General features: G+C 34.6%; 1 protein-coding gene, 2 non-coding genes and 1 pseudogene across 4 annotated transcripts; 1 reads left to right on the forward strand and 3 right to left on the reverse strand.

Moving 5' to 3' along the window:
• The first annotated feature begins 171 nt into the window (after positions 1 to 171).
• Cpsf73 (cleavage and polyadenylation specificity factor 73) lies at positions 172 to 11811 on the forward strand. The gene is made up of 13 exons (XM_088033312.1): positions 172 to 356; positions 404 to 467; positions 513 to 610; positions 660 to 788; positions 841 to 1018; positions 1072 to 1161; positions 3786 to 4112; positions 10402 to 10707; positions 10755 to 11016; positions 11063 to 11250; positions 11298 to 11426; positions 11512 to 11634; positions 11684 to 11811. The coding sequence occupies exons 1-13, from the start codon at positions 286 to 288 to the stop codon at positions 11774 to 11776; spliced, it is 2058 nt and encodes a 685-aa protein (XP_087889438.1). The 5' UTR covers positions 172 to 285; the 3' UTR covers positions 11777 to 11811.
• On the reverse strand, positions 4148 to 6167 carry LOC148180272 (delta(24)-sterol reductase pseudogene; annotated as a pseudogene). The gene is made up of 2 exons (XR_015769858.1): positions 5855 to 6167; positions 4148 to 5804 (listed from the first exon to the last, which is right to left on the reverse strand). The product of XR_015769858.1 is annotated as a delta(24)-sterol reductase pseudogene (transcript).
• Positions 8288 to 8406, reverse strand: LOC148180273 (5S ribosomal RNA). Its single transcript, XR_015771757.1, has one exon. It is a non-coding gene; the product is annotated as a 5S ribosomal RNA (ribosomal RNA).
• On the reverse strand, positions 8927 to 9045 carry LOC148180274 (5S ribosomal RNA). The gene has a single exon (XR_015771741.1). It is a non-coding gene; the product is annotated as a 5S ribosomal RNA (ribosomal RNA).
• Positions 11812 to 11824: the final 13 nt, after the last annotated feature.

The following is an 11824-nucleotide window of genomic DNA, read 5'->3' on the forward strand; positions in this document are numbered from 1 at the left end:
AAGAGACAAGGTTAACCATTTACATCAACTCTATTTTCCTATGAGGTCGCGTTTTATATCAACATTTGCTGTATCTTGTAAATAAAATCAAAATTTGTGTTTACTTTAAGACGAACATCTATAAATGAGCGTAATTTTTCTACACTGAGTGAATTAAAAAAATAAGGCTTTGGTTTCCTACGCTATGTTCATACCTTTGAACATGAATTTTTGAGGTTATGTTTACTTTAATTAACAGGTTAGAATACATGGTGAAGGATTTACAATAATAAGCGTTTTATAACAATGTCCAACAAGAGAAAACCTGATTCTCAGGTCCCCGCTGAGGAAAGTGACCAACTAACAATAAGACCACTGTAAATTGGTAATTTTTTGTCTAAAACAAAACTAATTGTTTTTCTAGGGGCGCCGGTCAAGAAGTCGGGCGATCATGTATTATGTTGGAGTTCAAAGGCAAAAAAATTATGGTAATTGAAGGAAACGTGTGAACTTTTCTGACGATTTATTTCTAGTTGGATTGTGGGATTCATCCTGGATTATCCGGCATGGATGCTTTACCATTTGTGGATCTCATAGAAGCAGATGAAATTGACCTCTTATTGATTTCACAGTAAACCGCACGTTTGTTATATTTCACTTTCATACAACGTAAATTGTAGTTTTCATCTTGATCACTGTGGGGCCCTTCCATGGTTTTTACAAAAAACAAGTTTTAAAGGGAGATGTTTCATGACCCATGCTACTAAAGCGATTTACCGTTGGTTATTATCTGATTGTATTAAAGTTAGGTGAGTAAAAACACTGAATTGTCTTATAAATTTTCTCACTAAAACATTATAGCAACATTGCTACAGAGCAAATGCTGTACACAGAAGCAGATTTAGAAGCTAGCATGGATAAAATTGAAACAATTAACTTTCATGAAGAGAAAGACGTGTTGGGTATTAAATTCTGGGCATATAATGCAGGACACGTTCTAGGGGCGGCGATGTTTATGATTGAAATTGCTGGGGTGAAAGTGAGAGTTTATGATACAAGTATTGGAGACTTTTTTTTATTGTATGGTTTTAGATTCTGTACACTGGCGACTTTTCTCGACAAGAAGATCGTCATTTGATGGCAGCGGAAATTCCAACGGTTCATCCAGATGTTTTAATAACGGTAAGAAAACATGACATAAATTTCCTGAAAATTAATCCTGTGGTGTTGTAAGCTACATGTTAAATATTTTGAGTGATTATTTCTCAATGATTGCGGATTTTTAGCTTGATTCGTTTGGGTTCTTCAGTTATTCTTCAGTCGTTTGTTTTCTGTTTTTTTTTCTCATACTTTTCGCGTTTCTTTACTTATTGTTTTGCGTTTTGCCATCTTAAAATCCTTACGGTCTACCCATCTTTGCATTGATAGCTCTGTAGTTAAAACTACATCTTTATCTTCATGTTTTCTTTCTGGTTTTTAATTTTTCTATTTTTTTTTATTGTCATTTTTTCTTTTTACACTGCTCCGCAAATTTGATTTACATGTCTTAAAAATGCCTTTAAAAAAATTATGGATAGTTCATACCAATTTAACAGAACTTGAAGCATTTATTGAACAATATAAAAATGGAAATTGAAAGAATTGCTCTAAATTATCATAATTTTAAACACTGAAAAGTTTTCTCTTTATTTAAAAAATAAACTGCACTACCGCTTCTTCCTCTTATTGACTCTGTTGTTTTGATTTATTAATTTGGTCGAAAAACGACTTGGACTTTTGCTAAATCGAAAGTTTTGTGTGGTTCTTTGCTATTCTGTAAGTTTGAACTCAAGTCTGTGAAATTTTTTTTAGCTTGTTGTGGGCATTTACATTTTCTTTTTTTTAAGATTCCTTATTACTATTCTACGAGAGACTCTGTGGAGTTCTGTGGGGTTTTTATGGGATCCGCAGGAATTTGTGGCGATTCTTTGGTATTTTCTAGAATTCTTGTGTGTATGCAATTTTTCATTCATGAGAAAACTTCTGGAATACTATGAAATTTGCTGCCATTCTGAGATTATTTACGATTCCCTAGTTTTATTAGAATGTCTAATAAAATTCTATTGGATGGACGAGGTTTACTTTGATTCTGTGGATTTTTTTTCTCGAATTCTATAGAATTTTGTATAACTGTGGTAGTGTCAGATCTGAATTTATATGGAATTCTAATGATGATTCTCGAAGATCCAGATCTCTTCTGTGATGTTCTCCAAAATTCTATAGAATTTTTTTGTTATTTTCTGGGATTTCTTAATTTTTTGGAAATTTTGTACCTTTCTGAGAGATTCTCTGATAATAGTCTACTAATCTGTGGGATTCTATGGCATTATATGAATATCTTTGGGAGATTCTATACTATTTTGAAACTCTATGAAGTTCTGTGGGATCTTCTGAGATTACAGTAGAACCTCGATTATCCGGGTGCGAATTATCCATGTGGTGTTCGTTCGATTATCCGTGCCTCGATTATCCGTGTATTACAAAAAACACACAAATCAAAGACCATTTACTTCGTACTTTTGCTTCCAATGTTGTAAAACTTAAAATTTGGAATTTGTAGTGAATTTGGAGTTCGTAGTGTAGTTTAATGAGATTTAAGTCAGTGCAGAGCAAAAACAAATATTTGAGTTAAAATGTTTGTCTTTGAATAGAAGTGTTCGTAAATATTAATAAAAATGCTTGAAATACATTATTTTGCAATGAAAACCTTCATAATTAAGGTAACTGAAAATTCAAGTAACAGAGAAAATTGTGGGAACAAAAATGCAATAAATGAAGCTACCAGATTTTTTTGCTACAAAATAGTTACTTTAATGTAATAATACGTCTGATAAGTGTTAATTGTTTTAAATTCATTTATTTCAATATCTAAAATTGTGATTGTTAAGATGTTAAGAAATTTTGTTAAAGTTTTTATATATTTTGAATTAAAAAAACGTTTCAAATAATTCTCTTGTCTTAGACATATGGTTATTTAACAACTCGATTATCTGTGCAAGCTCCGGTCCCGAGAAGCACGGATAATCGAGGTTGTACTGTATTTCTAAAATTCTTTGCAATTCTCTATAATTTTAATTTTCTGAGATTCTGTACTATATTGTGGGATATAATGTAATCTTCCGTGAGAAATCTTCTGAAAAAATTCCCTGAAACTCTTCGGCTCTCTGCAATGGTTCCTGGCATTCTTCCTTCCTTAAGAATGTTTAGTTTGTTAAGTTTGTTAGATTGTTTCATCATCTAAGATGGAGTTCTGTGGGACTATTTAAGCTAGTTACTTTCATTTTGTTTTGATTCAATATACTGCTTGAAGTATTATATTGTTCAAAAGCAGTCACAGTTTTTTCTCAAATTGTTTTGGCTTATTAGTTAGTAATTATGAACTTTCTTGTTTTTCTTGGATGTTTCAACGCTTTAGATTCGTCGACTTCTCGATAATTTTTAGTACACTTTTAAGATTTTTTAAGAACCTTTAGATATCAGAATTTAGTTGAGAAATTTTGGTATCTCTACAAGTAGAAACCACAGAAGAGCTGGTTTACACAATAATTTATTCGAAACTAAATTAATTTAGCGACTGCTGACATACCGCATATGTTGATTAACATACCAAGAATGTAATGTAGCAGTCGTGGATTTTAAGGCATCCAAGGCGTTATGACGTACATTGAATCCGAGGTCCGTTCAAGACTTGCCGGTTTCTGTCGATTTAGCCGAAATTTTCAGAGAAAAAATTATATGCACATCATAAATCAAAATATTTCTTGTAGGAATCCACTTACGGCACCCACATACATGAAAAAAGAGAAGAACGAGAGAACCGTTTCACAAATTTGGTACACGACATCGTTAACAGAGGAGGACGTTGTCTCATCCCAGTTTTCGCTCTGGGGCGAGCACAAGAATTACTGTTAATCTTGGACGAATATTGGAGTCAGCATCCAGACTTACACGACATTCCTATCTACTATGCATCGTCGCTGGCGAAGAAGTGCATGGCTGTCTATCAGACTTACATTAATGCAATGAACGACAAGATTCGGAGGCAGATCGCCATTAATAATCCGTTTGTTTTTAAACACATATCCAACTTGAAGGTGAGTTTTTCCGTTCTTTAGTTAATAATTACATATTTAACATTTAAAAAAAACATAAGTGCATATTTATTTGAAAAAGAGTACAAAACATGACTATTTAATTTCAAACTGCTGCCCAACTTCAAAGACATTAATCTCTGGTTTGACTTTCTCATAAAGATGTGGGAATGACCCCTCAGCGCCGTATTTCAAACGCACTTTTTCGTACAACGCAAGATCGAACATCTGTTCGAATTCGTCTCTAGTCATAAAAATGTCCGCGTACAAGAAGGAAAAACCCCCAATATCTCGTGTAAACTTCTCCATTTCTCGCATTGCGTAAAGGGGGTTGTATTTTTCCTTCCTTTTCACGTATCCGGGAACTCCGTATATCCCCAAATCATTATACATAGCGTAGTTGGTACCTTCAACGATATATTCTTTACGAGGGGCCTTCAACTGCCCTGAACCCGATCCCCGATTGTAAACTCTACACGGATAAACCAGAAGAGGATACGCATCGAAAAGCTCATCGGATTTATCGATTTGCTCTTCTAACTTGCGAATGGGTAGAACAATATCTTGGAAAACTTGGCGTGTGAAGGTGTATGCTCTAACACCGGGAGTTGTGGTGAATTTCAAGAAAGCCGGTTTCGGTGGTAGCAACCATCCTAAGAAGAAGCGGAACAAAGGGTTGTTACCAAAGGGGATCATAGACTCGACCACCCAGAAGATGGCTCTGTTGTGTCTTAGAAGGTATTCCCTTAAAGGGATAAGTTCCGTGTGCTTCCCTTTCTTGAAGAAAGACTCTGTATACTTGTAGAACCACGGCTTGTACCAACTGGTAATATGGTTCACGGGGAGACCACTAGTATAATCGGAAAAAGTCCCAGTCATTACAACCGCCTTGTCAGGGCTGTAGATTGTAGCTTCGACAAAATCAGCGGTGGGGTAATCCGGACTACCATCTCCTGACAGTAGACGGATCATATCACAGTAGTTCTTCTTCCCTTCAACTGGAGTGTAGTTCATCTTCACGTACGGCTTCACTTTGACGAGTTGGAGTGTGAGAGCGACCAAGAAACCCAAACTGCCATGTGACCACGGCAAGGTTCGATACAAGTCGTCGTTTTCTTTCTCCGTCGCTGTGACGAGACTCCCATCGTGCAGAACCACCTCGTATGACTTTATGGTCTCATGGTACAACCCCACTTGGTGGGAATGAGTGGTCATTCCGGTGCCAAGAGCCAAGCCTCCTAATGTAGCATCGGCGATTTCCAACGTTACGGCAAGAGTGTACCCTCGAGGAATCAAATATTTGGTGATTTCACCGACTGTGACCATGGGCTCTACTCGCACGGTCATGTTCTTCTCGTCTAGTTCCAAAATGTCGAAAAGATCGACGTTTATCTGGTGGCACTGGTCCTTCCTGTAAAACGTTGTTGAGAGACTCAGCCAGTTGGGTCGTGCGGTGCATAATAATTTTCTTTCGTCTTTCGGAATTTTGTTCCATTTTGATATTTGTTTTTGGATGTCTCTTACGCGACTGTCATGTCGCTCGGGGCTGCTGAGGAACCAACGATGAAAGGTTCTTCGAACAGACAGGAATAAGTTGAAGATAAAGCTTGCTGGCAAGCAAAAGAAGACGACCACCAAGCCTCGGTTGTTCTCCAAGAATTCAATTAAACGGGACTTAAAGTTATGGTCTGCCATCTGAAAGAATGATTATTACAATGATGAATGTTGAGGAGTGGTTTTCTAACCTCTTTCTGTTTTGCGTCACAAGTTTACACAACACCCACGACACCGTAAAGGATCGACCGGAAGATATGGGGAGAGGTAGTGAACGATAAAAGTGAAGATAAATTTTTGTTAATAATGAACATAATGAAGTAGATAAAAACCTTGTTGATCCTTAACCTCCTTATTGATAAGTTGTCAACATGACAGGTGCCGAGTATTTACGTAGGCAACTTTTTAATCAAGGACCTAATCAACACTGGGGTTAGTCAAGTGGAATTTCATGATAAAAATAATTAAGTAGATTTAATAAGGAAAATATTGCGTGTATGATTTATAATTGAAAAATTTAACTTTGAAAACATGTGTGTAATTAGTACGGTGAGTTGGGGTAATTGGGACCTAATTTTAAATTATTCGTTCATAGTCAACAAATTTTGGACCAATTTTGAAATGGAAAGTCATTTCTAATGTAGAATTGCCTTCTAACTCTGAATCAAGTCCGTTTGCGCCACCAGGTCAGTACTCAGAGATGTTTGTAAAATAAGTTTTTTTTAGTACAGGGCACTTACTTTTATTCAGTTTTGCAGAACAACTTGCTAAATCATGAGATTTTTTATTCTACGCAACTAAAGACATTTAAATAGACTTCCCAACGAAGTTTATATACACTACCAAAAAAGAAAAAAAGGTAATTGGTGAAGTCAAGTAGAATCAATCGACAAAAATGTTTTATATATGTAAAAGTCTTTTTGTTTTCGAGATAAAATTTATCGAATATTTGGTCAAAATTTCCAGTTTGCCGCTGGATTAAAGGCAATTCAGGATGTAATCTTGATTGCTTAGCAACTATGAAAGGTTTGTTGGTTTTAGGTAGACATTTTCCAAGTTCATAAGTGGTAAAAGATGTTTTATAGGGTTAGAAAAAAATAAAAAATAGTCAATTCGATTCCTTAAGGCTGCCAAAGACCTTATTTAATTATTGGTATTTTATTTCAAAAACACTGATTAAAATTTAGAAAAAAGACCGGGTTTAAAAAACTTTCAGGTACTTTTTTGTATAGAACTTTTAAATTGGTACCTTGATTTTTTATTATAATACGTCATTATAAAGGTTGCGATCTCTACTTTCTAACACGGTGTTAAAAACGCTATTATGTTTTGCCATTTAGAAGTAATATGACAAAAAAATGGAGTGATTTAAAAAAAAAAATTGTACAGAAGAATCTTAAATCATTTTACAGAAATATCTGAATCCGGACCTGATGGAGCTTTCGGCTCGTTTTCTAATCATAGTCGGTGCTTGGAATATTAGGTTGGATTGTTTACAATGCATGGAACTATAACGAATAATGAACAGTAAATTTTATTCATATGTTCATTTTGTAAAAAATTGTGTCTATGACTCAATTACCCCAACCCACGTCATTAGTTTGATTATGATAATAACATTTTTGTTTGTAAACTAAGGAAAATAGTGTTTTCTGAACAAGTTTACAAAGAAGAACGTGTTGTTGTTAATCACAAACATTTTCGTAAAAACAAAGTCAGGGAAAAGAAAATAACAACAAATAAGGGCAGAAATACTAAAATACATAAAATAAAACCTTACCTTAAAATCTTACCTTTCAGGTTGTGATGTATTTATTTCGATTTATATAATTTGTAGAACAACTAATATAATATGAAAATAAGCAGTAAAACTTGAGCGAAATGCCAAGAACTGTTTTGTAACATTGACGACCAAAATTGTGACAGTTTTTATCTTTATTGAGCATCTTAGCGTTCCTAAATTAGAAATTCTAGTGTTTATTAAGTTAATCTTTTGCATGATAGTATGTCATAGCACTGTTATCATTGCAATTGGGATAAATATTCTCGTAGCGCGAGCGAATCCTTCTTATCTTGGGCTGAGAAGTTATAGCGATGAAGTGAAAGTAATACAGTGAAAACTTTCAATTGTGTACAAGTGTTTCCATAGAACATGACTATTATTTGAAGTTTGTGAACACAATATTTTTTTGTTTTATAGATATTTTTAGAAAAGCTGTTGCATTCTCTTACATTACACTTCGAAGTCTCTGGTTTTTCAGTGGTTGGTACATACCTACATGAAGCATGTAATGCTTCTACATTATTGACTGATTTTAGCATCACTTAAGTAAATACTGATTCTATCTTTAGACATTTTTATTATTCAATAAGGTCAATATTGATTTGTTTTCTGACTTTTGGATAAGACTGGAATTTATTGGTAAAACGATGCCCGCTGAATTCAATAATGGTTTTCGTATCGCTCCAAAACCCTACATTTTTTTGTTTTTAAAAAAACTACTTTGGTTTAAAAAAAAATGGTTGGACTAACATACATGTTTCCATATCTTTTCTTCTTAAATAAGTTCTGTGTCTAGATATGCTTTGTAATGTTGTTTCTATAGTTCTTAATAGAAAAAAAAGGGCAACGACACGCGGTGTTCCCAAGCGGTCACCCATCCAAGTACTATCCGCGCCCGACGTTGCTTAACTTCGCTGATCAGACGAGAAGCGGTGCATTCAACGTGGTATGGTCGTTGCCTGAAAATTAAGTTGTGATCTTGGTTCAAAAGCAATCTTAACTTATCATAAATTTAACTTTTACTAGATTCAGAGATCTTTAAACTTGTAAAAATTGCAATAATTATGATATTATTCTAAATGGTGAATGCGCCGGGGTAAAAACAGATACATATTTGAGTTTTTCAAAATTTTAAACGCCAAAATAATCAGAAAATTCAAAATCCAAAAATCTGAAAAAAATTAGAAATACAAAAAACTCAGAAATTAAAAAAATCACTCATTCAATAGAAAATTTAAAGATTAGATCACTTAAATACATGATATTCGAGTTTAACTAAATCTAATTGTTCTGATAAAGCTGCAAAATTGGGCTAACAAAAGTAGTTCATTTCGGGGTAAAACATATTTCTGTAAAATGTACTAAACGCAGTAAAATTGTAGAATTAGTAAACTAGCCAAACGAACAAATCCGTCTAAGATTGTAGAACAAGATGTTTGAATTTCCAATCAATAACCTGTACAAAATTAAAAAAAAAAAGAGGCAACGACACGCGGTGTTCCCAAGCGGTCACCCATCCAAGTACTGACCGCGCCCGACGTTGCTTAACTTCGCTGATCAGACGAGAAGCGGTGTATTCAACGTGGTATGGCCGTTGCCTGAATATTAGAGTGTGACCTTGGTTCAAAAGGAATGCTTTCTTATCATAAATTTAACTTTTACTGGGCCCAAAGAGGTCTTTAAACTTCCAAAAATTTCAATAATTATGATATTATTCTAAATGGTGTAATGGCAGGGTAAAAACAAATATTTCCAAAATTTTAAATACTAAAAACAAATAATAATAACAATAATTGATATCACTCTAAGTGGTGGATGCGCCGGGATAAAAACAAACAAGGAAGTTATAATTCCTTCATTACAATATTTTAACACGTTTCGCTCTCTTAATATCCCGATTATAATTTCTCTCATTATTTGTTCCTTTCTTCTGTTATTAATTTTTTTCGATGCTTTCCCATTTTTTACTTTTTTGATTAACTGTAACCTTGTAACTGATTGATTTTGTGTTTCTTGTTAGTTCTTAGAAGTGTTGTTTGCATCTTTCCATAATTTTTTTCTCATTTAATATTTTTCTAAATGGTCTCAACACTGTTGTAATTCATAGTTGTGTTTAAATTAATATAGCTTCATTTTATTACCAAACTCTACCCAATTATGTTGTTTTTGTTTCTTTATTGTATTTTTCACTTCTTTCATTATGGTTTTGTATTTCTCATTGTCTTCCCAGTTCTTTGAGTTCAGATATTGTCTCTATGTAATTTTGTTTTTATTGTTCCCTAACGATTAGTATCCGGATAGTTTTTCTCCACTGGCTCTAATTTTGTTTAATCTTCTATATTTGCTATTTTTTTGCATTTCTGAACGATATTGATTCTCTATTGATCTTCTTTTTACCAATGATTTCTTATTTTGCCTTTCTTAACCTTCTTGAACTCCTTAATTATGCACTTCTGTGTTCTTAAATATTCTTTTCTTTTATATTTATGACTACTTTTTATGTTTAAAGTTTGTTTTTGCAATGATTCAGATTGTTAATAATTACATAACAAAATAAATCAATCGCAGGGTAACTAGAAGATCTTTAAATTGATCAGTCGTTTAAGCTTTTTTACTTTGGAATTCTTCATTGTTGATATCTTCTTCCTCTGCTCTATCTGGTGACTCTTTAATTCCATCAGTTTTCTTTCCTCTTGTCCAATTTTTCTTTTTGTTCTGCTAATGTTTACATTTTTTTATTTGTGACCTTATTTTATCTTTATCCTTACTTTTCCTATTCTAGTATCATCTGTTATTGAAAAAAAAAAGATTAACGCATTTTTCGGCGTCGCGAGTTGTTATTACAACATTATGTAAACGTACTTAATAAGAAACTACACATGCAGATGTATTAGGAACATTTACTCGCTATAAATTAAAGCATTTCGAAATAAACTCCTTATTTTCCTCCCACAGGGCATCGACCACTTCGAAGACATCGGCCCCTGTGTCATAATGGCATCTCCAGGTATGATGCAAAGCGGCTTGTCTCGAGAACTCTTCGAATCGTGGTGCACCGACGCGAAAAACGGCGTAATCATAGCCGGTTATTGCGTGGAAGGCACTTTGGCGAAAATAATCCTATCAGAACCTGAAGAAATCACCACAATGGTCGGTCAAAAACTGCCATTGAAGATGTCAGTTGATTACATCTCGTTCTCAGCACACACGGACTACCAACAAACCAGCGAGTTTATAAGAATCCTCAAACCACCGCATGTTGTAAGTTGGAGAAGTTGGTAGTCGACAAAACTTCTAATTTTTTGCAGGTTTTAGTACATGGTGAACAAAACGAAATGAGTCGGTTAAAAGCAGCTTTACAGAGAGAATACGAAGATGATCCCAACACGACGATGCACCTGCACAATCCTAGGAACACTCACTGTGTCGAGTTGTATTTTCGGGGTGAAAAAACAGCGAAAGTCATGGGGACTCTGGCGGTTGAAGAGCCGAAACCGGGAAACACGCTTTCGGGAGTTTTAGTGAAGAGGAATTTTAATTATCACCTCTTGGCAGCGAATGACTTACCAAGTAAGTTGAAGGAAAGTTTGATGCCTTACTTCAAGTTTGTTTCCAGAATACACAGATATGAGTATGAGCCAAGTGATGCAGAGGCAGAGCATCCACTACTCAGGCAACGTTGGAGTTCTTCGACATTTGATCACCCAAGTCGCCGGTTTATTGGAGCCCATTGAAGGAGACAAGAAAACTAGAGCTTTCAATGCGATCGATATTACAATAGACAATAAAATCATCACTTTGGAGGTGCCCACGCATTTTAGTTTTATGAAAATATTATAACTTGTTTTTAGTGGGTTGCAAATCCAGTGAACGACATGTATGCCGATGCCATAGTCGCTGCGATCCTCCAAGCAGATTTATTGGACACTCCTATAAAAAATCTCTCAACTAGCGTCAAAGTAGATCGCATGCATTTTAAAGTGAGTGAAACTTCGGCTCGTACTTTTTTTTTTCTTACTTACAAGTGGCCAACTTTCGCACTCGTGACACAATATACTGTTTCAGGAATGCCTGATTGAAATGCTACAAGACATGTTCGGCGAAGATTCCGTTCCGAAAATGTTCAAAGGTGAAAAACTCTACGTAACGGTGAATGATAAGAAAGCGGATATTGATTTGGCGAATTTGGTAAATTCGTTTTTCGCCACGTCGATCGATCTAATTGAATATTTTGCAGGAGGTTACTTGTCCTGAAGACGAAACGTTCAGGCAAATTGTGAAGACTGCCGTTACGAAATTGTATCAAAGTTTGGCGCCGCCCCAAATTTAATTATGAGGTTTTAATAAATTGGAAGACAATAAAAAGTGTTTTTTTTTT

Source organism: Gnatocerus cornutus, chromosome 1 (assembly GCF_029298725.1).
Source record: "Gnatocerus cornutus isolate USDA-ARS CGAHR chromosome 1, icGnaCorn1.1, whole genome shotgun sequence".
NCBI classification, from domain to species: Eukaryota; Metazoa; Arthropoda; class Insecta; order Coleoptera; family Tenebrionidae; genus Gnatocerus; species Gnatocerus cornutus.